Here is a 27,466-nt window from a genome sequence, read left to right as displayed (position 1 = left end):
TGTCACACAACACATCATCTTAAAGTTAGTAGGTTATGGAATTTCTATTGTGAAGCTAATCATTGGGAATCTTGTATAGTCTATAGAAATGAAATGTTTATGCTACATTTAAAAATGAAAAGACATGCCATCAAATGCTTTAAAGAAGATTTACTTGCACACAATACAGAATACATTGCTGCTGCTACATGTTAAATGATGACAAATTACATAAAAAACAGTAATTGCATGAAGTAGCCAGATATTGCATCAAATTCATTGTGCATACAAGTTTTCATAACTTAATTAAGTTTTCGGTAACTGAAATTGACTTGCCAAGTTAATGTCAGCGACATGGTTTAATTAATATTTCTCTGCATGGACCAGAATTTACACAACAAGTAGCCCGAGTGTGCTCACATATTCTACATAAATATAATTAACTTCAACATAGATTATATACCAAAGAAAGCATTTTGTCATTAAATACTGTTGTAATGATTTTTAAATCTTATATTGTAAGAGCGCTAGGCCTCCATTTTCTTTAAAAATAAGAAATTCCAGGTAAAATAAGACATGTACATTATTTTTAAACAAACTAATGTGTAACATTGTAATAATTTTGTTTTTCATGAGGCATGTCTACAGACTCCTTCAATCTTGATCAATTTCTACACATGCACTATACTAACAATGAGTACCATTTACAATGTGTTGTTATTAATTATACCAATTAAGCCATTGATGTAAACAACACAACCGGAAATTCATGTGCTGGTCACTTACACAAAGAAATATATGTATATATGTCACAGACAAACAATCTCAATATATCTACCTCTTTTGTAAATCACATTTAAAAAATCACAAATTCCATCATGTGTCAATATTTACATTTTCAATGTTTGTTTTTTACCAATTGAAATGATGGCCATAATTCCTCAAGAATGTGAACAGTGTATGTATGAATCTTGATAAATATAGTACATGTACAACTATTTTAACGGCTGGGATATCCCAGCAGAAATAAAAATAAAATGCAAATATAACAAGAGGCCCATGGGCCACATCGCTCACCTGAGTCACCTTGGCCCATATCTGAAGACTTTCCATATATATTTGCATGTAAAACCTTAGTCCCTATTATGGCCCAAACTACCCTTTGCAAACTTGAATCTACACTATGTCAGAAAGCTTCCATGTAAATGTCAACTTCTTTGGCCCTATGGTTCTTGAGAAGAAGATTTTTAAAGCTTTTTCCTATATTTGTATATAAAACTTTGACCGCCCCCCCTCCCCCCACTTGTGGCCCCATCCTACCCCCCGGGGGCCATGATTTGAACAAACTTGAATCTGCACTATGTCAGAAAGTTTTCTTGTAAATATCAGCTTTTCTGGCTCAGTGGTTCTTGATAAGATTTTTCCTATATATTTGTATGTAAAACTTTGATCCCCTATTGTGGCCCCATCCAAGCCCCGGAGCCCATGATTTGAACAAACTTGAATCTGCATTATGTCAGGAAGCTTTCATGTAAATCTCAGCTTTTCTGGCTTAGTGGTTCTTGAGAAGAAGATTTTTAAAGTTTTTCCCTATATATTTGTATGTAAAACTTTGATCCCCCCTTGTGGCCCCATCCTACCACCGGGGGCCATGATTTGAACAAACTTAAATCTGCAATATGTCAGAAAGCTTTCAGGTAAATTTCAGCTCTTCTGGCCCAGTGATTCTTGAGAAGAAGATTTTTAAATGACCCCACCCTATTTTTGCATTTTTGTGATTATCTCCTCTTTGAAAGGGACATGGCCCTTCATTTGAACAAACGTGAAAGCCCTTCACCCAAGGATGCTTTTGGCCATGTTTGGTTGAAATTGGCCCAGTGGTTCATGAGAAGAAGATGAAAATGTGAAAAGTTTACAGACAGACAGACGGACGCCGGACAAAATGTGATCAGAAAAGCTCACTTGAACCTTCGGTTCAGGTGAGCTAAAAACTAAATTTCATTTTGAAAATACACGAGGTCAGGAACAGCAAGGCTTCACACCAACAAACTTTTCATGAAGAGCTAATATTTAAGTTTCAAGAAATATGTTAGTATAAAGCATTGCAGTTCATGTTCTCATATATTTTCATAAACAAAATTTATTGTTCAATTGAATACAGTGAGTTTACAATTCTAATGTATCACAAACGAAACAGTTGATTTGAATGATGAAGCTATGGGTCTGAAATGTCTAGTTGTCCTTCCTCACACCAAGGATTTTTTAGCAGATGATTATAAAAAATGTTGATCTACTGTGTGTAACATTACATTCATTTCCAAACTTTACTGCTGCATAAGCATCACTCCATTTCTTCAAGTCATTGTCACTTCTAAAACAAAAAAAGGCTATAATGACAATGAACCAACAAAATGTTATGGAGATGTCAATTTCTAATGCAGCATAAAAAGTCAATATATCAAGGGTGTTAAAAGTGGTGGGATATTGAAAGCTATAAATCTACCTGATTAAAAAGCAAACAAGTACACAGCTATCTAATTAAAAGATGATTCTTAACATGTCCATAACTTATCAACACACCCGTATGCCTTATGTATATAACACACCGAAACAGGTAACTTATTGACATATATCTATATGTACATAATTTACATACCTGCACAGGTTACTATTTATCTTACCTATACGCCTTATGGGAAACTCTGTTCCTGTTGAGACATTTCGTTGGCACTTCTTATCAAGAATGACTCGGTATCTACAAAAATAGTCCAATATGTAAATATTATCTAAAAATACATGCATACAAACTCATTTCATATACTGTACATTCCCCATTTAAAGTTACACATGACTTTGTCTATCTGATCTGTGTTTTTTTTTTAAAAAAAACCCCACAATTCATGAAGACTCTTCTTGCAAAGTGTCAGTGCTGAATCACAATACATTGTATTCAAGTCATCCTTTTGTGATAGGCTCTACATGTAGAATTTCATATTGCTAATTCTCAGATAGTATTTTAAATTTAAAAAAATCAATATATGCACCCAGGGGTGCATGAGCTGAGTTGCATGGGATACATTGTAAAGTCAGGAATGATGTGGCATATTTATAATTGTGAAGAACTAATTTCAGTTTTAAACTTTTCGAGTTACTGTCCAGAAACCATATTTGTCTGAAGTTTTCAATCTATTTTCGGTCACTGTGACCTTGACTTTTGACCTTTTTTCTCCAAAATCAATAGGGCCTTGCTTTGTTGGTATCCAACAATAAATCCAAGTTTCATTTGATTCAAATTAAAAATTTTCGAGTTATCATCCGGAAACCAAATTTTTCTGAAATTTTCATTCTATATTCGGCCAGTGACCTTGACCTTTGACCTTTTATCTCCAAAATCAATAGGGGTCTTTCTTGCCTGGTACGCAACAATATATCAAAGTTTCATTTGATTCGGAATTAAACTTTCTGAGTTATCATCCAGAAACCAAATTTTTCTGAAATTTTCATTCTATTTTCGGTCACTGTGACCTTGACCTTTGACCAATTTTCTCCAAAATTAATAGGGGTCTTCCTTACTTGGTACCCAACAATATATTAAAGTGTCATTTGATTAGGTTGTAAACTTTTCGAGTTATCATCCGGAAACCAATTGTTAACGCCCAACCGCCCGCATCACCAAACCAATAGCCGAGTTCAACTTCGTTGCAACTCGGCTAAAAATATCATTAGGAAAATATATTTCTCATATGTGACCAAATGACCTTGACATTTTGAACACATACACATTAACCTTAAGAGTCATGAGGACTCTTCACTTATTGTTTTTTACCCAAAAAACAAAGAGAATCATCCTGAAGTCTTACATTTAGTTTTATTCATCAAAAAATATAGATCTGTGTTATCCTCTAGAAACTGTTTCTTACAACATGTGACCTGGTGACCTTGGTTTTAGACTTTTTGATATTAAAAAATTATGGATCATTTGATATCATAGACACAGAAACTTCATTTATAAACTTCGATTGATATTCCAGATTTTATCAGGAAACTAAGATGTTACAGACAGACAGACGGATGGACAGACAAACATTAATATTAGCTTTCAGTAAAGCTAATGGTACCAAAAGGTTCTCATGATTGAGAATATAAGACTTAAATCTCTTTATGGGGTATGTGATACGCAATTTAAAATACATGCATGATCCAAACAAACTTCCAGTAACCCTGAAATAAAATGTAACCATTGCATGGCTGTCACTTCTTCAAGAAATCAAAGTTATCTTGTAGTCCTGGTTGAAATCTTACTTTTCATTCTCACACTCCACCACCACTGTGCCTTTGCCCTGTCGCGTCTGGTAGATGTGTTCAATTTTGTCTGAGGTCTCCCTCAGGTGGTCCCTCCATCGTCTCTCCTTATCCTGCCATTGCCATTGGCCCGTCTTCTCATCTACAAGGATATACATGTACAGTATTAGTGATTTTGGGGTGCTATGATTTTTTATCATCAATGACAGAGGATTTTTGGATTATGTTTGTCCATTAATTTATTTGTGCTGACAGTGACATGTTTCTCTGATTTAATCCATTCATTCCATACTTACCCAATGCCTGAGGAGTTGTGTCCCCTGAGATTCCAGTGGCACCCTCAGCTACAATGCACTGTGGACTACAATTAAAAAATGACAAAGTTGATGAAAATGATCAAAGGAATAAATTAAATCAAGTGTATAGATAAGATGAAACTGAAAAAATCTCTAATAAAAGACTTGAACAGAGGAGGTAGATATTAGGTGAATTACCAGACTTCTATGTCATATTTCCCAAACAATCCGAATCTGTAATTTCCTCTTTTACTGTTATCCCACCTCACCTGTGGACGAAAAGTCATGTGTATGTACATGTATATTAATTTAAGCACACCACCTTGTGAAAAATATAACAGTGCAGCAAACATGAATGCAATTGTCAGCCAAAAGTAAAACTCATGAACTATACCTATGTCATGTTTGATTAGATATTGCATGCATGAAATATTTCAGGTAACTGACAAACTTTGATTGATATGTAACTAGCTAGTGTGGGAATGGCTCTCATGACTGACTGATATAGTGGGGATATTTTGTCTCTTTAAATTTTCATCAAACAAGTCATATTCTAGAGAGAAAACATACAAATCTGAATTGGTCACTATATGCTGCTACATTGCACAAAGAGGCCCATGGGCCACACCGCTCACCTGAACCACCTTGGCCCTGTCATTTGTTTAAGGTCAACACCAAAGTATAACAAGGTCTTGCCATAAAGAATCTCTATACAAAATATGAAAGATCTACTTCAAATAGTTCAGGAGATATTAAATACGTCATTTTTTTAACAGTAGGTCAAATTCCAAGGGCAAAAGATCAAACTCCATTGTGTCACAATGTCTTGTCATAAAGAATCTCTATACAAAATATGAAACCCCTACCTAAAATAGTTCCTGATATACTTAATAGGTTATGTTTTTTTAAAAGTAGGTCAAACTCAGAGTTCAAGGTCACAAAGTCAAAGGACATGATATGAAATGAAAGGTCTTGCCATAAGAAATTTATATACAAGATATGAAAGATCTATCTTAGATAGTTCAGGATATATTGAATAGATAAGATTTTTATTAATAGTAGGTCAAACTTCCAGGTCAAGGTTACAAGATCACACACCATTGGATCATATGAAAGGTCTTGCCCCAAGGAATTTATATACAAAATTTGAAGTCTCTAGCTTTAATAGTTCAAGAGATATTTTTAAAGATATTCCGATATATATCAGCATAAAAAAATCCCCTCTTGTGGCCCCACCCTACCCCTGGCAGCCATGATTTTTACAAACTTGAATCTGCACTATGTTAGGGAGCTTTCATATAAAGAACTATTCTGGCCCAGTGGTTCTTGAAAAGATTTTTAAATGACCCCACCCTATTTTTGCATTTTCATGGTTATCTCCCCTTTGAAGGAAGCATAGCCCTTCTTTTGAACAAACGTTTAAATTCCCTTTATCTAGGGATGCTTTGTGCAAATTGGTTAAAATTGGCCTGCTGGCTTTTGGGAAGATTTTTTAAATTTGTCAAGTGTATTTTTGCTATTTCGCTATTATTTCCCTTTGGAGAAGGGCAGTGCCCTTTATTTGAACAAACATGAATCCCCTTCACCCAAGGATGCTTTTTGCTAGGTTTGGTTGAAATTGGCCCAGTGGTTCTGGAGAAGTCGAAAATGTGAAAAGTTTACAGAAAGACGGACGACAGACAACGGGTGATCAGAAAAGCTCACTTGAGCTTTCAGCTCAGGTGACCTAATAATTTCAGGTATTTGATTTAAGCACTGTGTATTGCGAATCTGGATTCAGATTGGTATGTCATCAAACATGCCATAAGACTAGTATATTTAATGTTGATAGTTTTACCGTTAAGGCAAGCTATAGAGTAAAAGTGGCATATAGTAATATAGATTCAACTTTGCTCCATGACATGCAAGACCCTTTTTGTAATGATACAGTGAGATCCAATGATTAATCAGCTGATGATCACGATTATCTGATGCCAAGCTTACAGCTACACATTTTATAAGTACAATTTCTCTGTCATAGTAAGTAAAGTGGCAGGGTTGATCTCCACCATGTCCTTGCTTGCTAAACTAACCCTAAGGCAATAGTGGTGGTGATGTGTTGATGGGGGGGGGGGGGGGGGGAACTGTCACTAAGTTTAGCAGCACTAGGTATATGAATGAGTTAAAATTGGAACTTGATGTGAGTAGTTGCTACCTTTGAAGCAGAAAAACCAGAAGTGTGTAAGTGTGGGTGGGTGGGGGGCTTCTGTCATACAAACCAATTTCCTCATTCAGAACTTCCACTTCACCATCAGTAGTATTAAGGACGTCATAACCAAACATCCATCTTTTTGTTCCAGCCATGATCAATATTTCATTTTAATTGTATACATTTGGGGCACTCATTTCCAATGTATATGATGCACTGCACCACTGTGCAAGGGATAACATTAGACAAGGATAAAATTGAGACAATCCAGTTCAATGAGATGTGTTACGGCAAGATTGAGAGGCCAGTCATTAGGATTATGGCATAGTTACTCCATATCATAATTTATAGCATGGATGTGCAGATTGAAGTTTTCTTTGTTCCAATCTTTGCAGCTCACTTTTGCTTGCTGTGCTTACTATAAAATGGCACTTACGTGGACAATGCCACTGTCTTCCACTTTGAATATAACTCCAGAATTTCCCTCTCCTCCATCTTGAGATCCCCAATCCCAGTCTTTACCTGCAGTATATAAAATTTATTCCAACAGTTTTAAAATGCCTTGATCAAGATATAGGGCTCACGGCGGGTGTTACTACTCCTATGCACCTGATCCCACTTCTGGTATATCCAGATGACAAAGGACATCACATATTGAACTAGATATCATTGTGATAGCAAGCATCACAAAAGGGCCCTGCTTTGTGGCATTAATTCAAGTTCAGGGTCCATAACTCTTTCAAAAAAGGTCAACAAAGCCCAAACTCAAACTGAATATGTAGTACATTGATACAAGTTCATTTATTAAATTTTCAATTCAATAGCTGCATGAATAGCATAATAAAATCCAGAAAAGTGTTTGAGCGGACAACAGACACATGATATACATTAATGTAAGGTATATTCTTCAAATTTCAAAACAGGTTTAAATATCACAATATTTTTGCAATTCCAATTTCAGACAATACCCAATCCCAATAATGATATGAATATAAAGAATGATAATAGATTTATACCTCTTCTTGCCCGAACTCCAACAGCCACCATCATACCAGGAGGAAGCATTCGTGGCTCATCCACCATCCTGACATCCTTAGCTCCACTCTCCGCTCCATACCTGTACTTTCCACGATTTGCATTGTCCCATTCCACAGTTAGATAACCTGAAATTCCATGGATCAAAAGTATAGTGACCAAAATATTAATTACTGCTCTCTCAGAAGTATCTTCAGTTTTAATAGCGTACAGACCTGGGGTGGACAGGCCAAATGCCCAAAATATTATTTGAAAAGGTGTAATGACTGTAGCACAAAGGTGTAAAATAGTCACCTCTTGCTTTGTGGGCCACAACAGTCCCTGGCAGGTTATCATCCTGGTTCTCCCACCTCCAGTCAGGGCCTCGTCTCACTCGAGAACCAATAGGAGGCATTTCCTTTGCCTCTATAGAGCTGCTGTCTGAACCACCTGTAGCGCCACCTTGCGCCTTCAACTCACTATCTTTCTGGATCATCATTAGAGCCTCCTCCTATATAAATTGAGAAAGTAAAATTCTGACATGCAATTTAGATTCTGTATCATCTTCCTGATAAAATTTTTTGTGACTGACAATGTATCTCAGTAATTAACCTCATTCTAACTTGCATCTAGATCTACTTTTTTATTGGGTTCATCATTGGTCTTTCCTGTTTCTTTAAAGGGGCATGGACACGATTTGAGCTGAAAATTTTCAAATTTTATTTTCCCATTTTTATAGTTTACAATGCTCATTTAAAGCATTTCTAATGGCCAACCAAAATTTGAATATCATTTGTTGAGTTATAAGTGAGATACAGCACTCTCAATTCTGTTATGTAAACAAGGTTCGTGCCATATTTTTGTTTACATTAGACTGTTTAATAGAAAATAGCGTATTGAAAACAAAATGAGATATGCTAAACACTAGAAACTATTTAAATGTGTTAAGAATTCACTTGTAAATTTTAAAAAAAATCTGCTTTAAACTAAACTTTTACTAGTTCATTTAACCTATGTAAACAAAAACATGGCACGAGCCTTGTTTACATAACAAAGAATTGTGACCTCTGTATCTCCCATGTACCTTGACTACTGACATTCAAATTTTTGCTGATGATTAGTAATACCTTACTTAAGCATTCTAAACATGAAAAATCAAAAAACAAAGTTTGAAAATTTTCAGCTCAAATTGTGTCCATGTCCCTTTAATAGTGTGTCCAATGTCACTGATGATAATAATATTTCTACCTTCAGTTGATTCAAAATTGAGCCACCATGTCAGATGTGTGCATCATGTATACAGATTTACAACTTCTGAGTCAGATGTGTACAGTATACAGACTTACGACTTATGAGTCAGATGTTTACAATGTACAGACTTACGACTTCTGAGTCAGATGTTTACAATGTACAGACTTACGACTTCTGAGTCAGATGTGTACAGTATACAGACTTACGACTTCTGAGTCAGATGTGTACAGAATACAGACTTACGACTTCTGAGTCTGATGTGTACAGAGTATACAGACTTACGACTTCTGAGTCAGATGTGTACATAGTATACACTCTTACGACTCCTGAGTCAAATGTGTACATAGTGTACAGACTTAAGACTTCTGAGTCAGATGTGTACACAGTATACAGACTTATGACTTCTGAGTCAGATGTGTACATAGTGTACAGACTTATGACTTCTGAGTCAGATGTGTACAGTGTACAGACTTACGACTTCTGAGTCAGATGTGTACAGTGTACAGACTTATGACTTCTGAGTCAGATGTGTACAGAGTATACAGACTTACGACTTATGAATCAGATGTTTACAATGTACAGACTTACGACTTCTGAGTCAGATGTGTACATAGTATACACTCTTACGACTTCTGAGTCAGATGTGTACAGTGTACAGACTTACAACTTCTGTGTCAGATGTGTACATAGTATACAGACTTACGACTTCTGAGTCAGATGTGTACATAGTATACAGACTTACGACTTCTGAGTCAGATGTGTACATAGTATACAGACTTACGACTTCTGAGTCAGATGTGTACATAGTATACAGACTTATGACTTCTGAGTCAGAAGTGTACATAGTGTACAGACTTATGACTTCTGAGTCAGATGTGTATAGAATACAGACTTACGACTTCTGAGTCAGATGTGTACATGTATACAGACTTACGACTTCTGAGTCAGATGTGCACACAGTATACAGATTTACGACTTCTGAGTCAGATGTGTGTATAGTGTACAGATTTACGACTTCTGAGTCAGATGTGTACAGTGTACAGACTTACGACTTCTGAGTCAGATGTGTACAGTGTACAGACTTACGACTTCTGAGTCTTCAAAGTCTGCTCCTCCTTCCGTTTCCTTAATTTTCAGCTTCAAGTCTTCGTCCGACAACTCTGGACCTCTCAGGGCACCATCATGGATGATCTTGGCAACTACAGTCTGTAAATAGCCAACATTTGATCATAAAGCTGAAGGGCCAATGGCATAACTATACATGTACATACCATTTAAAGTTATTCAAACTTCATAATCACAAATGTTTACAAAAGGATTTTAACATTAAAGCAAGCTAGATTCAATATTTGGAATGAACATACCAATTTCTTTGTTATCTTTCAATTCTAAAATTGTGAACTAAGAAAATATGCATCATTGATGAAAAAAATTCCATATTAACTTACAATATGATTACACTTGGTTGATTATGATTGCAATCATTTTCATTGCAGACTATATGCTTTTTGAGAGATACTGTAGCTCTTATTTTGACTGCAACCGTGGTAGTACTGATTTTTCTAATTGATTCTCTTTGGATTATATCCTATATACATTTGAAATCATACTTATTGTAACTATAAGATTTCTGAGGTGTCTGGGTTGTGTATAGTGATTAAAACACTCGCTTCTCACTGCTGCGACCTGAGTTTGATCCCCAGGATCAACAGTGGTTGTACGTGAGAAGGTATGGTGGTCACCCACTCAAAAACTCCTCCACATACTACAGTTTCCTCCCACTTCAATGATCCCTTCACACATATATGCGAGCTGTTGAGAAAGATTATGATTGAAACATGATTAATTTGGAGCTCACCAGCATAAATTGTACGATCACTTACGTTGATTAGGAAGTGATGACTTAGTTTCTTTACATTTTCGGGTTGAACAATTGTTCCTCCTGCTGTGTTCACAAGTTGTCCCAGTAAAGTCTACCAAAATATCATACTTGTATATGAAAAATAAGTACACGGAACAAGTGTCCATGGAAATCAATTTTATAATTACTTTCTAACAGTTAATCATGCTGAAACAAGACATTGTAGTTTTTGGTAAACATTTGATTCTGATGAACTGCATACTAGTATTGGATTTATGGAGCGCCAAATTAACATAAACTCAAATAATTGAAGATATCTTCAATTATTTGAAGATATCATTAATTCATTTGATGCGCGCAACAATTGAATTAAAGATATCTTCAAATAATTAATGATATCTTCAATTCTGAATTATTGCGCGCATTAATTGAATTGATGATAGCATTAATTCTTCAGCTGAATTGATGCTTGCTTTAATTAAATTAATGATCTCTTCAAATGAATTAATGATATCAACAATTGAATTGATGCGCGCTACAATTCAATTGAAGAGAGCAATAATTGATATAATGCGCGCATTAAATCAATTGATGAGAGCAATAATTGAATTGATGCGCGCATTAATTCATTTGATGAGAGCAATAATTGATTTAATGCGCACATTAATTCAATTATTGCTCTCTTCAATTGAATTAGTGATATCTTTAATTCATTTGAAGAGAGCAATAATTCTTTTAGAGAGAACAACTATATAATTAAAGATATCTTCAATTCAACATATCCACAATTGAATTAATGATCTCTTTAATTGAATTGTTGCTCTCTTTAAAACAATTGATGCGCGCATTAATTCCTTATACAAAAGCATTGTAAATGATTTAAAGATATCTTCAATTGAATTAAAGAGATCATCAAATGATTTATACCGAGCTCTAAATTAATTATTGCGAGCAATATTTCTACTAAATTGATGCTCTCATCAAATGAATTGAAGAGAGCAATAATTGAATTAATGCTCGCATCAAATCTATTATTGCTCTCATTAATTGAATTAATGCGCGCATCAATTGAATTGAAGAGAGCAATAATTGAATTAATGCGCGCATTAAATCAATTATTGCTCTCATTAATTCAATTGATGCGCGCATTAATTCAATTGATGAGAGCAGTAATTGAATTGAAGCGCGCATTAATTCATTTGATGAGAGCAATAATTGATTTAATGCGCGCATTAATTCAATTAAAGAGAGCAATAATTGAATTGATGATATCTTCAAATAATTGAAGATATCTTCAATTATTTGAGTTTATGTTAATTTGGCGCTCCATATGGATTTAATGGTTAAATGGGATTGGGTTGTAGTATCAGCCTATTATGAATATTAATCATATCCTGATACTTGATTTTACTACAATCTCAGAGATGCAGGTATCAGTAACATATAAACTTCATGTTATCAAAATCTGTGTACTTAGTAGACATGAAGTGATAATTTCATGTGGAGTGACCCACTGCAAGGATGCTACAAATGTAATTATAAAGTTACAAGATCATTTCTTAAATAAATAAATCTTGTGACTACTCAAAATAATATAATCTATGAATTTATGTTAGCTTAATATTTCTTCCACAAGTCCAATCAATTCTTTTTATTTTCCCCAGCTAAAAAAACTAACAGCATTTTACTAGGCATGAAAATAATCTTTGAAAGTAATTAATTTAGTATATGATTTAGTAACTGAAATAATTTCCTGGCTACCTGGTAAAAATCATGTAACTACAGCTCTCTAATATGTTAATTTAATATCATACAGAACTACAAAAACACCAAATACATGTCAAACAAAAATCATGTGAAAAATCTCTATATCATTGAATTGCAGATCACAATGGTCAACAATTATCCTATAACATTTTTATGCAATAAACATTTTTTTCATTTAACTTCTCTGTTTTTAATAATCTGTAGGTTGTAGCAGGGAAATTTATGATTTTTAAACAATCAGAATTGGTTATTCATGGATCCATTAAGAAAGCCTCGTGCAATATTATCTTACCATATCTGCATCATCTCCAACAGGAACACACATGAAGTGTCTTGGATCACTATGTGTTCTGAATCTCTCAGCAAATTCCATTAATTTGTGCCAAACCTGCAAGAGAAATTGCACTACCATACATATCAAACAAAAGACAGCCAATATTCCTATAAATGATTCCAAAACATTTTGCAATATTCTTGAAATATCGATCATGTCTTTATACTGTATTTTCTAGCAAAAATCAACATTGTGGAAGAAACACCTACACAGAAGGGTGAATTTCACAACACATGTAAATATCTATGTTAACAACACACGTAAATATCTATGTTAACAACACACGTAAATATTTTAGTGTTAACAACAGTCACGTAAATATTTTAGTGTTAACAACAGTCACGTAAATATCTATGTTAACAACAGTCACGTAAATATCTATGTTTACAGTATTTTATTGACCTCTTTCTTTGTTCCACCTTGTTTGACAATGGCATCAGGTCCACTGAAGATCCTCTGATCTGTAACTCCACCATCCGTCAACAAAATTATACGAGGGTAGATCTTACGTTCACGAAATGTCACAACACCTCCTGACAGCATTAATAATATTTAAAATCATTATACAGTACAATACAATTATAACAAAGCTCTAGGGCCAGCGTAAAACAGATCATTATAACCAAACTTCATTATACAGTAAAACATGGTTATAATGAACTTCCAGGGCCAGCGATAAACAGATTGTTATAACTAAACTTCATTATACAGTAAAACATGGTTATAATGAACCTCCAGGGCCAGCATAAAACGGATCATTATAACCAAACTTCATTATACATGGTTATAACAAACCTCAATGGCCAGCGTAGAACAGATCGTTATAACCAAACTTCATTATACAGTAAAACATGGTTATAGTGAACCTCCACTGAAAAATATATTTAAACAAGTGTTCTTTCAATGCATCATCAAATTGGCATACTGTTGTTTCATTAATTTTCACGAGTACAAAATTTCATGTTTTTGCAATAAAATAAAATACAGTGTACTTGTTTGGTGGAGTGCGACTATCAGCCTAGATAGATAGCTCTGAGGTCAGAGCACCTGACTAATGATGCAGGGGTTCTGGGTTTGATTCCCAATCTTAGCAACAGATTTTCTCTTTCCTACCACAGATGCACGAATTCATGAATAGCTAGCCTATATTATTCTTTCTAAAATAAAAACTCTATTGTGTGGATCACTTGATTTTCTTTATCTTACACTATTGAACCATGAAAAATGGAGATCAACAAATAATAATGTGTAGTAGTTTGGGCTATATGGAACATGGATATAAGCCGGGATAACTCCGTGGTTAAAGCACCTGACTAAGTAATGTAGGAGTCCTGGGTTCGATTCCTGGTCCAACCATAAATTTTCTCCTTTCCTATATTCATTTGGTGCCAGTGACTACCCCTGGACTTGCAGGCTGTCCTACCTGAGGGGGCAAAGAATATTTTTAAGGAGGGAGGAAAATGTAGTAGTTAAGACTATATGGACCGTGGATATCAGCCTGGATAGCTGGATAGTTAGTTAGGGCTACATGGACCGTGGATATTGGCCTGGATAGTTAGTTAAGGCTATACGGATTGTGGATATCTGCCTGGATAGCCGGATAGTTAGTTAGGGCTATATAAACCATGAATAGCTGGATAGTTAGTTAAGGCTATACGGATTGTGGATATCAGCCTGGATAGCTGGATAATTAGTTAGGGCTATATGGACTGTGGATATCTGCCTGGATAGCTTGATAGTTAGTTAGGGCTATTTGGGTTCGATTCCCAATCCTGCCAAAAATTTTCTAATATCCGATATTACAAATGAAACAACAGTAACCTTTAGGACAAATCTTCATAAAATATCCATTTTCTTCAACAATGATTATTTATAATCCTCAACATGAAAAGTATAGGGAGAGGGTTAAAATCGGCTGTACTTGCTGCCCGGAATCCCATTCACTTTGTGAATAAAATATTGTTTAAATAAATATGAAAATTTTAAATCTCCATTAATGTTTCAGTCAACAATAGAGATACAGTGTAATAATTCTTTAATTTGGTACTACAAACCTCGATTGTAGATGGCACTCATACAGAGAACTAGACCAGTCATAATGGGGCTGGGGCCACCTGTTTCCAATGAATCTGAAATATTGCAGAAAGGAGGTTAAATGAGCATCAGTTGTGATCAAAAGTATATCAGTGCAGAAACGGTGAAGAAGGTGATTCTCCTCTATAAGACAGATATATTACTTTGAACAAAACTATACTCCTCCTTCTTGTTTATGAACTCCGAGACCTGTACATGTAATTTCACAACTTTCAATTTGTTCATTACTACATAGTACATGTAAAGGAAATTGGTTTGAAGAATTTTTTTCCCATGCCAATATAGTCTATATATGAAAATACAGACTCACAATTAAAAATACCTGTTAATGCGTGGCAGGATCATGTCTACCAACTGAATAAGTAAAGCCATTAAACTGTGTCTGATATTTCAATCTTATCCTTACCTAATGCATCTCTAATTTTAGAATAGTCATTAGTCAGATTTTGAACTACTCTGGTCATGTTTCCAAATGTTACCATGGCTATATTTTCTTCCAAAGAATTCTCTACAGCCACGTCTTCAATTCCTGTTGTTAGAAATTCAAAAGGCTATACATATACTGATTTCTAAGAAGAGAAATTCAAACAGATAATGCACTTCTGATCCATTATTTGATCACAGAATTATAAAATGCAGGGAATAATCTAGGTACCAAGTATACATTTAACTAGTACTATATACACTGAAAACAGACAACCTTCTATGAATGATTCAATGAATGCTTTGATCTGTTTAAACTTCTGTCCTTCCATGCTTCCGGATGTATCCACACAAAGAATGGTATCTGCTCCCTGAGACTTGTGATCCGTGCAGTCAGCGGCTGAAATTACACATAAATAAGTGAAAGTACGTACATTTTGATGGGGGTGGGGGTGGTGATCAGTGTTAGCGGGGGATGAATGCTTGAGTGTACATGATCGAGTCAATGTATATGCCATCACAGAATGAATTCTTAAACATGTTTTCACAGAAACAAGAGGCCCATGGATCTTAACGGTCACTTGAGAATCACACTAAATAAAACAAAAAGGAGAAGTGTAGTAAGAGACAGATGTTCAGGTGTAAATAGTTGTGTAGTAGTTAGGGCTTTATAAGGACCGGGGATATCCGCCTGGATACATTCTACTTTCATTTCTGTCGGAATTCCCAACCGTTGAAATAAACATAACTATATTCAACAAGATTCATACATTCATTGTTAAGAACTGCAGCACATTCCTGAGGAAATGGCTATCAACATTACAATTTGTAAAGATATCAAACAACATGTTAATATTACAAGATATTAAAATAACTAACCCCTGTTTGCCTCTTTCAAAGTCAGCTCCTCAAGTTCACCCTCAGAGAGAATTTTTAAGTCTGATCCACCATCTATGGTCAAAATCACACAATTAATTATGAGAGAAGGTACAATTTTATATTGTAAAGGATTGCTTCAACAATGTTTGGATGCTTTCCTCCAGAGAGAATATTTGCATTTACACTCTATTTGATGAAATGAAAATCTTATAGATCTATGTTGTAAATGTTAAATTCAGTAATAGTTCATTTGTCCTAGTTTATAACTATGAAAAAGTCAATCAAAATTAAAGGATTACCTGGTCGATCATCTGGCTCTGTCAGTGATGATGCCTGTGAGGGCCTAAAAAATCAATAATACTTTCTTATACATGTTTAAAATTCTATCTTTTCATTGTCAATAATAATAAACATTCGACTGATTGATTGATACCAAATCTTTCGTATGAAGTAACTTACATGGGTTTGAGAGAGGACTTTAGAGACCCACTGGATGTGCTATTAAAACTGGAATTTTCAAAGGTCTGGTTTTCAAATTCTTGTCGAGATGATTGCAGAGATGAAACAGATGGCATGGGTATAGACTTAACATTCACTACAGGTTCATCATCTGAGTCACTTGAACAGTTTTCCATTTCCACATTCATCTCCGATCTCCCTGCAGAATCCCTCTCATCCTGTCTAAAGGACCCCACTTTTTCTACTCTCTGTGTTTCATCAGTGCCATCACCATACAGAAACATGATTCTGTTGTCGTCAGACCTAGGTGTTCTTTTACACTTGAGCTTGCTGAATTTATTCTGGTCAGCTGAAACCTTGGCTTCAACCACTTCATCCATCTCCACATTATCCCTCTCAGCTGGGAATCCACTCAAGTTCACAGCCTGAGGTTCTGGGAGGACTGGATCATTCACAAGTTCAGGTGCCTCTGTGATGGACAAATTGTCCGACGGAAGATTTGGTTCCTTATCTTTCTCACTCACTGCACTGAGTACTTTCCTATCCACCTGAACATCAGGCCTCTTTATTGGTTCAGCAGAGAACTCTACAGTCTTCTCACTATCTGGGGTAACTGCACTTATCACAGGAGCAATTTGGGAGGGTTCGGAGGGTGGATCAGGATCTTGAATTTTTGTTTCTTCATTGAAAAAATATATAATGGAACACATGCAGTATCAATAAAACAAAACAATTTTGAACTGTGTTGTAGCTTGTCCTTATATATTCAATACCCTACTATGAGTCTGGTAGAGGACATTTTCCTTCCGAGCTAAAATTATCCTATTTGGTCAGACTTGCATCTTCTGTAGTTAACTAATTACAAAGCAATTTTGGGTTTATATAATCATGATAATAGATGTTTTTAAACTGAATACCAGATATATCCGAAAGTAAAAAGTCATCCTGTTAATATCGAGTCGCTTTCTACCTTATATGACCTTCGATAATCGAAAGAGAGAAGAAAAATGGCGCCTGAGAGAGATGGCAGGGAGGAAATGACTGTTAAGAAATTCATGAATAATAGATAAAAGATATCTTTTCATTAACATTGCTTACAGGAATAAGAAAGAGGAATGTCAACACTACTTGAAAATAATTCATTCTGTTTAAAATAAAGTTGAATTATGCAATAGACGTGTGTGGACAAATTGTAATTTTTGTGATTTTTTAAAAATTTCAACTGAAAGCCTTTTAAATTAGTGGATGGTTTTTCTATCCTATCAACATCAATTGATAGAATATATTATTTTGAGTAGTCACAAAATTTATTTATTTAAGAAATGATCTTGTAACTTGAGTGGACAATATTTTCCTATGTCCAGAGTGGAAGTTGACCCTTGGCCTTTGACCATGTGACCTAAAAATCAATAGCGGTCATCTATTCTTTAGAATGTACCAGTGTACCAAGTTTTGTGTGAACCAAGCAAAAAAGGGTTCTCAAGATATTGAGCGAGCTATATTTTGCTATGTCCAGAGTGGATTTACCTTTGACTTTTGACCATTTGACCTCAAAATCAATAGAGGTCATCTACTTTTTATAATGTACCAGTGAACCAAGTTTGATGTCTGTCAAGTAAAGGGTTCTCAAAATATTGAGCAGACAGCATCTTCCTATGTCAAGAGTGGATTGACCCTTGACCTTTTGAAAATCAATAGAGGTCCTCTTCTACTCATAACCAACCCACAGATGAAATATCTTTAAGATCAAGTGAAAGGTTCTCAAGATATTGAGTGGACAACTTGTGGTCTACCGACTGACAGACCGACAAGTGTAAAGCAATATGCCCCTCTTTTTTTAATGGGGGGAGGGGGGGGGGGAGGGGGAGGGGGCATGAAAAAAATGGACAATCAACAAAATAATAACAATAGTGTTATGATTTGCATGTACTATGCTGAAATAATAGTCAGGGTTTGACCCATAGCGCACTTAAACCATGTCTCAGACCCTGACTAATATTCCAGCATAGTACACGTAAATCACAACATTATCATACAAATAATGCTGCATGTGTACAATATTTTACTGCATTCATAAATCAGTGCATGCAATTGGTGACACATTATTGTGCACAGTGTCAGTCACAAATTAACACTACATAATATATGCTCAAGTATTTCATAGTTTTGCATAAACATGAATTTGAGTTCCATTTGACTGCACCAAATGGATAAAATATAACTTCAATCTATACAATCACTGCATCTTTATTCTTCGAATTAATGATGATATTTTTACCCCTTCTTTCAGTCCCAGCCTCTGACTGCCTCTGGCTGTTGAATTTTTGACCTTGGTTCTCCATACTTCTCCAAGGTTGGCTCTCATGATCTAACTGCATTTGTCTGCTTGGACTCACTGAGCGAGGGATTTCTGCATGAACATGATTCTCTGTTGGTTTGATTGACAGATGTTCAGATATCTTCTGGACATCATGAAGTAGTTGGTTGAGAACACCTTGCATTTCACTGACTCTTGCATGCAAGTCTGGAATCAAGGCAACTTTCTGAAGAAAAACATTACAAAACTGCATTTATTATATCCTATAGAAAATCCATCTAGAATTATACCCACAGCTTTGGAATGTATCAGGAAATACTAGCTGCCGAGCTTACAAACTACAAAATGTTCACAAAATCATTTCTTATTTGCATATTCTTTCTATCTACTACTGTATATGGGGGGGGGGGGGGGGGGTCCTGTGTGTATTCAATTCCCACTTTGTTTGCAAGCATTTTTGAATCACGGAAAATGAATTAGCATAAATTTCATAACAAGGCTAGTTTATCTGTCTTTGGTAGAACACAGGTATAAGTATTCAATATATGATAAACTGTGTTCAGTGAGCTATGTTCACTGGCATTAATACTTAAAGATAAATTCTACCATTCTCTCACCAGAGGGTGCATTACGCAAGCTTCACTTACACCTTTGTCAACGCTTGGAATCACGTGACAATATAATGACATGATATAAACAGTCGTTATCGTTATACCTTTCCCTTTAAAGGTTCTGGCAACAGGTGACACATCAAGCTACATAGCCCACTGGTACTTTGTAAAGTACAGTTTTACCATTTAGGTGTTTGTCTCTTATTTTACATGTTTTATCGTATTTTTCACAACCCTTTCTTACTTATGATTCCATGTTTACATTAAATTTCCACCATGTGAATGCCCTCCATTCATATGCATTTTACGAAGTAGTTCCAAATTTAGAATCAGAAAAAAGTGACAATTCACAGTAAGCATCAATTTCATATTGTACCGAAAGTATTTCATGATATGACTTAATATTTAGTCCAAAACATAAATGTTGCATATTAGAAACTTTTACAAGATTTCTGTAAAAAGCCATTGACAGAGGTATAGTGCAATTAGCGCATGTAACTCTGAGTAGAGAATGAAATTCTACAAACAAATTTTTCTACCTCCTTTAGAAGAGTTCCAATTTTTACAGTTTTTGACAAAATCTGAGCATATTTGAAATTTTCCATACTGTAGAGTTTTTCCCAACATGATGCACCTAGAATTTTTTAATCAACGTGTGAAGAGTTCAAACGATTACACAGTGTCTCTATATGGGAAAGCTCTGAATTAAAACAAATACCCAATAAATGCTAATAATTTAATCAACTTGACTTAATGCAATTTGTTGCTATTTTTACATGTTTTGTATATTTATTCATATTTTGTACAGAAATATTTGAAAACACAGAAGTTTGATTTGTTTGTAGTGCAGTATGGGAGAGGAGAAAATCTATGGCTGGACCGGGAATCAGACCCAGTTCCTCTGTATTACTAGTCAGGTGCTCTAACCACTGAGTTATCCAGGCTAATATCCACGGTCCGTATTGCCCTAACTACTAGAGTCCTCCCTCCTTTACTTTGTCTTTGCCTTCAAAGACACACAACCCATATTCCTTTCGCCCCTGGCAAGACAATTAACCTGCAGTACAGGGGTGGTCAACGGCACCAACTGTGGTATAGGAGAGGAGAAAATCTATGGTTGGACTGGGAATCAAACCCAGGACCCCTGCATTACTAGTCAGGTGCTCTAACCACTGAGCTACCCAGGCCGATATACACAGTCCGTATAGCCCTAACTACCACAGTAGCAAGTGTCCTTGTTATGTTATATGAAGTTAATTAAATGCATACTATTCCTTGCAATAATCAACACATAATTACAACCAAGATTTTGATACACATAATGATATATGATTTTATGACTGTTTTGAACACAGTGAGTAATCATAAACTTTACAAAAATTACTTTACTACTACATGTATATTCTTTGGAGCTTTGGATATCTCATGGGGATCTGGGTTAGAATAGGTCCTCAGTACCCCCTGCTTATTGTGATAGGCGACTACATGGAGCGGTCCTTTGGATGAGAGGCCCCATATCACAGCAGGTGTGGCACGATAAAGATTATAGAAGGCCATTAGCACTGAGCATAGGCCTAATTTTGCATCCCCTCACCAGCAATAGTGACGTCTCCATATGAGTGAAAAATTCCCGAGAGGGATGATAAACAATATAAAATTGAGAGGGATGTTAAACAATATAAAACTAATCAATCAATAAATGGATCATTCCTTCTTTTTCAGGGGAAAACAACACAATGCCACATAAAACAGGGCTTGAAGCTAACTTTTTATGTCACCAGTCCAGCCGGACTGATGGTGTATAATTTCAACCAGTCCACAGAAAAAATTACCAGTCCAACAGAGTTTTCCAGAAATAATCAAACACACTTAAATGTGGGATTTATATTTACGAATCAGATTAATTCGTCCGATATCTACAGATCGAAGCATGACAAATGTGTGTATAAAATTTCATAAGTATATTTTCCAAAATGATGCTTTTAAAATTAATCAGTCCCATCGGACTGACTAAAACAAATGTCAGTCAGTCCGCCAGACTTCTAACCAGTCATAGACAGACGGGCATATGTTAATTCCGAGCCCTGTAAATTGAAGTTCCAGATGGATTTCTCATTCTCATTAAGAGTTGTTCATGTACATAAATATCTTTACTTTTTATGACATGTAATTCCTATACATGTGGAAAAAATGTGTGAATTCCTTTTTCAAGATCACAAATATAGTGAAAATTTAATTCACTTAAAAGTATACACTTTTAGGGTCTGATTCGCAAAAAAAACAATTATGTGGACAAAACTGAAAGTAACAGCATAAAATCATAGGCATATCCTAGTTTCGCTTTGACCTTCTATAACCATAAATATGGAAATTTTTGCAAAGAATCATTTCTATGAAACTGAGTATGAATGCTCTAAATTTATTCAAGTGCATGAACATTGTACAAATCAACTTGTGCCAGAAATAAAGGTAAATATCATTTCCATACCTCCTCCATTTTGGAGCGAAGTTGACTGCTGTGTTCTAAACTCTCAGCCATTTTAAAGTTTGTTGTCCTTTGAGTGACCATACCTGGGCTGTAAGCTGACCAATTGGAAAAATTTGGATTAAAATCAAGAAATTTGAATTAGATCGTTGCATCTACCACACAAAATAGTTAATCTCAAAGACATTATCTGAAATACTTACAATTTGATGGAACTTGATCTCCATTATACAAATGATAATTAGATGCCATCTCATACACAGTTCACAGCCATTCTGTCAACAACAAAACAAAACCAACATTAAGAGGACTCACTCTGCAATAGTTTTGGGTTTTTTCTTCTATTTTCTCCCTGTGTTTATAGCACTATTTTATTCAAGTAACTTTTTGTGGGAATAAAGAATTAACACAAACTTGGTAAAGGACATACTCCCTCTATAATCTAAACAATCATTAATACTCCTATATGTTTCACATCTACTGGTGTATTAATGATTATAGAATAATCATGTAAAGGAACTAAAGACTGTTGTACATGTAGATTATTTTGGACAATTCTGAAAATAACCACCAGGAAGGAAAGTTATTAAACAACACTTTCATACAAGAGGAAACTTAATTTCAATATAAACTTCATTTTAGATGTGTCTATGTCTCTTCATTTCCCGGTTCTCTGCTAATCTTCAACATTTTGATTACATGTGCAGTAAATGTAAAACACTTTGGTATTTATCAATAATACACAAGTTGTTTAAATGAAAGAGAGAGAAATTTATGTTCATAAACCAAAGATGTGTTGGGCAATGTTGTATCACATATACATGGGGATAGATAGGGTGATAAGGAGTATGAGAATGGGGTTGGGAGAAGGAGAGAAAGGAGATATAGGAAGGAGAAGAAGGAGAGATGGGGAGGATAGGAAGGAGAGATGGGAAGGAGAGGAATGAAAGATGGGAAGGAGAGGAATGAGAGATGGGGAGGAGAGGAAAGAGAGATGGGGAGAAGATGAGGGAGAAATGGGAAGGAGAAGAATGAGAGATGGGGAGGAGAGGAAGGAGAGACGGGGAGGGGAAGAAGGAGAGATGGGGAGGCGAGGATTGAGAGATGGGGAGAGGAATGAGAGATGGGGAGGAGAGGAAAGAGAGATGGGGAGGAGAGGAAAGAGAGATGGGAGGAGAGGAAGGAGAGATAGGAAGGAGAGGAAGGAGATATTGGAGGAGAGGAATGAGAGATGGGAAGGAGAGATGGGGAGGAGAGGAAAGAGAGATGGGGAGGAGAGGAAAGAGAGATGGGAGGAGAGGAAGGAGAGATGGGAAGGAGAGATGGGAGGAGAGGAAGGAGAGATGGGGAGGAGAGATAGGAGAAATGGGGAAAGGGAGAGATGGGGAGGAGAGGAAGGAGAGGAGAGATGGGAAGGAGAGGAAAGAGAGATGGGAGGAGAGGAATGAGAGATGGGAAGGAGAGGAATGAGAGATGGGGAGGAGAGGAAAGAGAGATGGGGAGAAGATGAGGGAGAAATGGGAAGGAGAAGAATGAGAGATGGGGAGGAGAGGAAGGAGAGATGGGGAGGGGAAGAAGGAGAGATGGGTAGGCGAGTATTGAGAGATGGGGAGAGGAATGAGAGATGGGGAGGAGAGGAAAGAGAGATGGGGAGGAGAGGAAGGAGAGATAGGAAGGAGAGGAAGGAGATATAGGAGGAGAGGAAGGAGAGATGGGAAGGAGAAGAAGGAGAGATGGGGAGGAGAGGAAAGAGAGATGGGGAGGAGAGGAAGGAGAGATAGGAAGGAGAGATTGGAGGAGAGGAAGGAGAGATGGGAAGGAGAGATGGGGAGGAGAGGAAAGAGAGATGGGAGGAGAGGAAGGAGAGATGGAGAGGAGAGGAAAGAGAGATGGGAGGAGAGGAAGGAGAGATGGGGAGGAGAGATAGGAGAAATGGGGAAAGGGAGAGATGGAGAGGAGAGGAAGGAGAGGAGAGATGGGAAGGAGAGGAAAGAGAGATGGGGAGAGGAAGGAGAGATGGGGAGAGGAAGGAGAGATGGGGAGAGGAAGGAGAGATGGGAAGGAGAGGAAAGAGATGGGGAGGAGAGGAAAGAGATGGGGAGGAGAGGAAAGAGAGTTGGGAATGAGAGGAATGAGAGATGGGGAGGAGAGGAATGAGAGATGGGAAGGAGAGGAAAGAGAGATGGGAAGGAGAGGAAGGAGAGATGGGGAGGAGGAGAGGAATGGGAGGAGGGGGGAATGGAAATATGAATGGGAGGGAGGAACACACTGCACACTGGGAGGAGCCTCAGAGGGGTGGATTCTGTCCATCTCCCAAATCCATAAAAATTAAATTATGAATTTATTACATTTTGTGGGGAGGGGGCTTAATTTTTATGGATTCCATTGGTACCCCTATAATACATGTTTCAATTTACAGAAACCATATCCTCTAAATTACATGTATATCCCAACAAAACAGTAAAATCTCCACAAAACAGTAAAATCTCCACAATCCATGAAAATTACATCTCCACAAAACAGTAAAATCTCCACAATCCATGAAAATTACATCTCCACAAAACAGTAAAATCTCCACAGTCCATGAAAATTGGCCCACACAAATTTAAATGAATCCCGGTATCAGTTAGTCCGTTCAAATTTTCCAAATGTTTAAAAGTAATCAAATTTTGAAATAAAAGATTTGTGGTATAGATCTACAACGATATAGAATGCTTTACATTTAAAGAAAGTACAGTAAATAAATCAAGGAAAGTTAAGAGGTGGACTTGAAAGAGACAGATTGCATGGATACAGAACAAATCATACGTAGCTGTAGCACCTCTGAAGGTAGCTGAAATTCGTGGAGTGCAAAATTAACATAAACTCAAATGATTGAAGATATTCTAAAGACCTAAGTCTTTAAAACAGGTAGTGGCAGTTCCATCGCCAAACCCTCAGCATCAGGTGTGAATATCACAATTCCTCGGAGATGTCCTTAAAAACGGATGTCCCGTGTCACAGCTAGTAGGTGTGGCACACTAAAGAACCCTCACTGCTTAATGACCGTAAACGACGAGGATAGGCCTAAATTTGAAATCCTTCACCAGTATTGGAGAATAAGATTGCATGCACTGGATTGAAACTCAAATTATGACTATTTCATTTTGATAACAAATCAAATCAAACTGCATATATTTTCTATCATGTGTGTGCGTGTGTGTGTCTGCGTATGTGTGTGCGTGTGTGTCTGTGTGTGCGTGTGTGTCTGTGTGTGCAGTATCAAACCTACACTGTTTTGAAACGTATTTTATTTCCTCATAAAAAAGCAGACTTTTCAACTTTACATAAAACATAAAAATAAAGAAGTTAGATAGCAAAATATGAAAATGTAAGTAAAAGATTTCTAAGCTGTTTGTATTAGGCCTATAGAATAATTCATAACTTTTATACCCTCATAATACAAACAATCTATACATTAGTATCATATACACATGTCACGTACAATAACTCAAAACGATTGTAACATTTTAAAACTCTTCGAACTCTAGATAATATTACGTGTGCTTACAGTACTTACAACTCTTTCTTTAAGGGAAGAGGTAAAAATTTTCACTATGCCCCGAAAGTTAGAACGAAAGTACAGTGACAATATTATTACGCAGGAAATTCCCAAGCGGAGTTTTTAAATTACCAGTTCTATATTTAGATACTCCCGGTTGCAAGTTGTCCATTGTTTCGTTTCATTTTTTCCAATTTATATTTCATTGAAAAATAGACGGTGGAAGAGGAAGAAAATAAATCGTTCCCACGACATAAAAATCATGAAATTAATTTCGTCTCACGAAATCAAGTTTGTTCTGATGAAATAAATTCGATCCTAAGAAATAAAATTCGTTTGTTACCAAGCTTGTGAAATTCATCAAGTAAATATCATCTAATCACTATTCCAGATTTAAAAAAAAAAAAAAAAGCAAACTGACCTATTTATAAATCAACCTTTGAAGCATCATCTATATACTTTGCATGCTGTTTGTGACAGGTCGTTCTATGCCTTATCTCTGTTTTAAATTCATTGCTGTTGTTTTCTCGTTCAAGTCAATCAATCCGACCTATCTCTAATTCAATTGTACCCATCTTCAATTCTTCTGGAAATAGGTTCAATTATTGGTACAAAGATAAAGTACAAATATTTGAAGACGGTACAAATATTTGAACAGACATGTTTCGATACCTTTCGGGGGGGGGGGGGGGGGGGGGGGTAAAAAAAAAAAAGAGGAGTAAGTGGAAGTTGGCTGTTCAAAAATTCTTGATAGCCAAAAAAAAAAAAAAAATAAATAAATAAATAAATAATAAGATAAAACACATTTCCAATGTTCTATACAAATTGGGATGATAGTAATTTAAGAGCTCTGCAGCGCTTCTAACTGACATTTCTCTTTCTCCCTCTCGTGGAAAATCGATGAGGAAAATGTGTACGCCCGAGCGTGTTGGCGTCAATGGCAGCTACACCACTGGCCCTGCCTGTCCTTAATCCTCCGTCGAAATTAATTCTTCAAAGCAACACTTTTATTAGGGAGAGCTTGGTTTATTTATTGTGTGGTTTTTTTTGTTGTTTAATGTCTGCATTGATAAGATGTACACTACTACTTTAAAAATGAAAAAAGGGAAGGGGGGGGGGGCAAATCAATCGAACTTTGCATATATAGAAAATATGAGATTTGTATGTAAAAATAACGGGAAAGGTAAATTGTAAAAAGGGGAGAAACCAGGGCCCCTACCCACCCCAACCTCCAATTTAACATGCCTGACATAACATTTACCAAAAAAGAAAAAAAGAGGGGGGAAAAAGGATTTCGGCAGTATAGAATACAAGTACATAAGAACTATAATTCAATTTTAGATGTTTCCTTTTGTAAATGTAATTAATAATTATCGAAAACACAGCAAATTTCACATTGAATTCCTAGAAAATCAGATAACAAAATAACGCGAAAATCTGTATTTTGTCGTCTTTTCGTTATTTCGAGGGAAAAGTCGCTAATTATCGTTTTGTCGTCTTTTCGCCTCGAAAAGACGACAAGACGCCAAGCGAAAAGACGACAAATTAGGTCGCTAATTTGCGGGTGTTATTTGTCGTCTTTCGTTTTGTCGACTTTTTGTTATTTCGGGACGAAAAGTCGCTTTTCGCCTCGAAATAACAAAAAGACGACAAATTGTAAAGTGG

The 27,466-nt window shown here is 36.0% G+C and overlaps 3 protein-coding genes across 6 annotated transcripts; 2 read left to right on the top strand and 1 right to left on the bottom strand.

The window, feature by feature from the left end:
- Nucleotides 1–132: 132 nt before the first annotated feature.
- On the bottom strand, nt 133–26,192 carry LOC125650261 (uncharacterized). Of its 4 annotated transcripts, none has more exons than XM_048878395.2 (22): nt 25,811–26,192; nt 22,464–22,535; nt 22,264–22,358; nt 19,126–19,390; nt 16,848–17,526; nt 16,688–16,731; nt 16,389–16,460; nt 15,787–15,909; nt 15,493–15,615; nt 15,047–15,121; nt 13,395–13,525; nt 12,951–13,046; nt 10,914–11,003; nt 10,117–10,236; nt 8,095–8,290; nt 7,782–7,928; nt 7,202–7,287; nt 4,776–4,846; nt 4,578–4,642; nt 4,282–4,423; nt 2,661–2,734; nt 133–2,350 (listed from the first exon to the last, which is right to left on the bottom strand). In XM_048878395.2, the coding sequence occupies exons 2-22, from the start codon at nt 22,510–22,512 to the stop codon at nt 2,334–2,336; spliced, it is 2,760 nt and encodes a 919-aa protein (XP_048734352.2). In that variant the 5' UTR covers nt 22,513–22,535; nt 25,811–26,192; the 3' UTR covers nt 133–2,333. The 4 variants fall into 4 exon arrangements, with proteins under 4 accessions (XP_048734352.2, XP_048734350.2, XP_048734351.2 ...); XM_048878393.2 differs by having other exon boundaries at nt 25,820–25,930; XM_048878394.2 differs by lacking the exon at nt 25,811–26,192 and adding an exon at nt 22,691–22,819.
- On the top strand, nt 23,211–23,708 carry LOC125651142 (uncharacterized). Its single transcript, XM_048879733.2, has one exon. It carries the CDS (start codon nt 23,211–23,213, stop codon nt 23,706–23,708), a length of 498 nt encoding a protein of 165 aa, XP_048735690.2.
- Nucleotides 23,946–25,436, top strand: LOC130054960 (uncharacterized). The gene is made up of 2 exons (XM_056166091.1): nt 23,946–24,157; nt 24,203–25,436. Exons 1-2 carry the CDS (start codon nt 23,972–23,974, stop codon nt 24,590–24,592), a joined length of 576 nt encoding a protein of 191 aa, XP_056022066.1. The 5' UTR covers nt 23,946–23,971; the 3' UTR covers nt 24,593–25,436.
- Nucleotides 26,193–27,466: the final 1,274 nt, after the last annotated feature.

This window comes from Ostrea edulis, chromosome 5, assembly GCF_947568905.1.
Source record: "Ostrea edulis chromosome 5, xbOstEdul1.1, whole genome shotgun sequence".
Classification (NCBI taxonomy): domain Eukaryota; kingdom Metazoa; phylum Mollusca; class Bivalvia; order Ostreida; family Ostreidae; genus Ostrea; species Ostrea edulis.
This window is presented reverse-complemented; position numbering and strand designations above follow the sequence as displayed.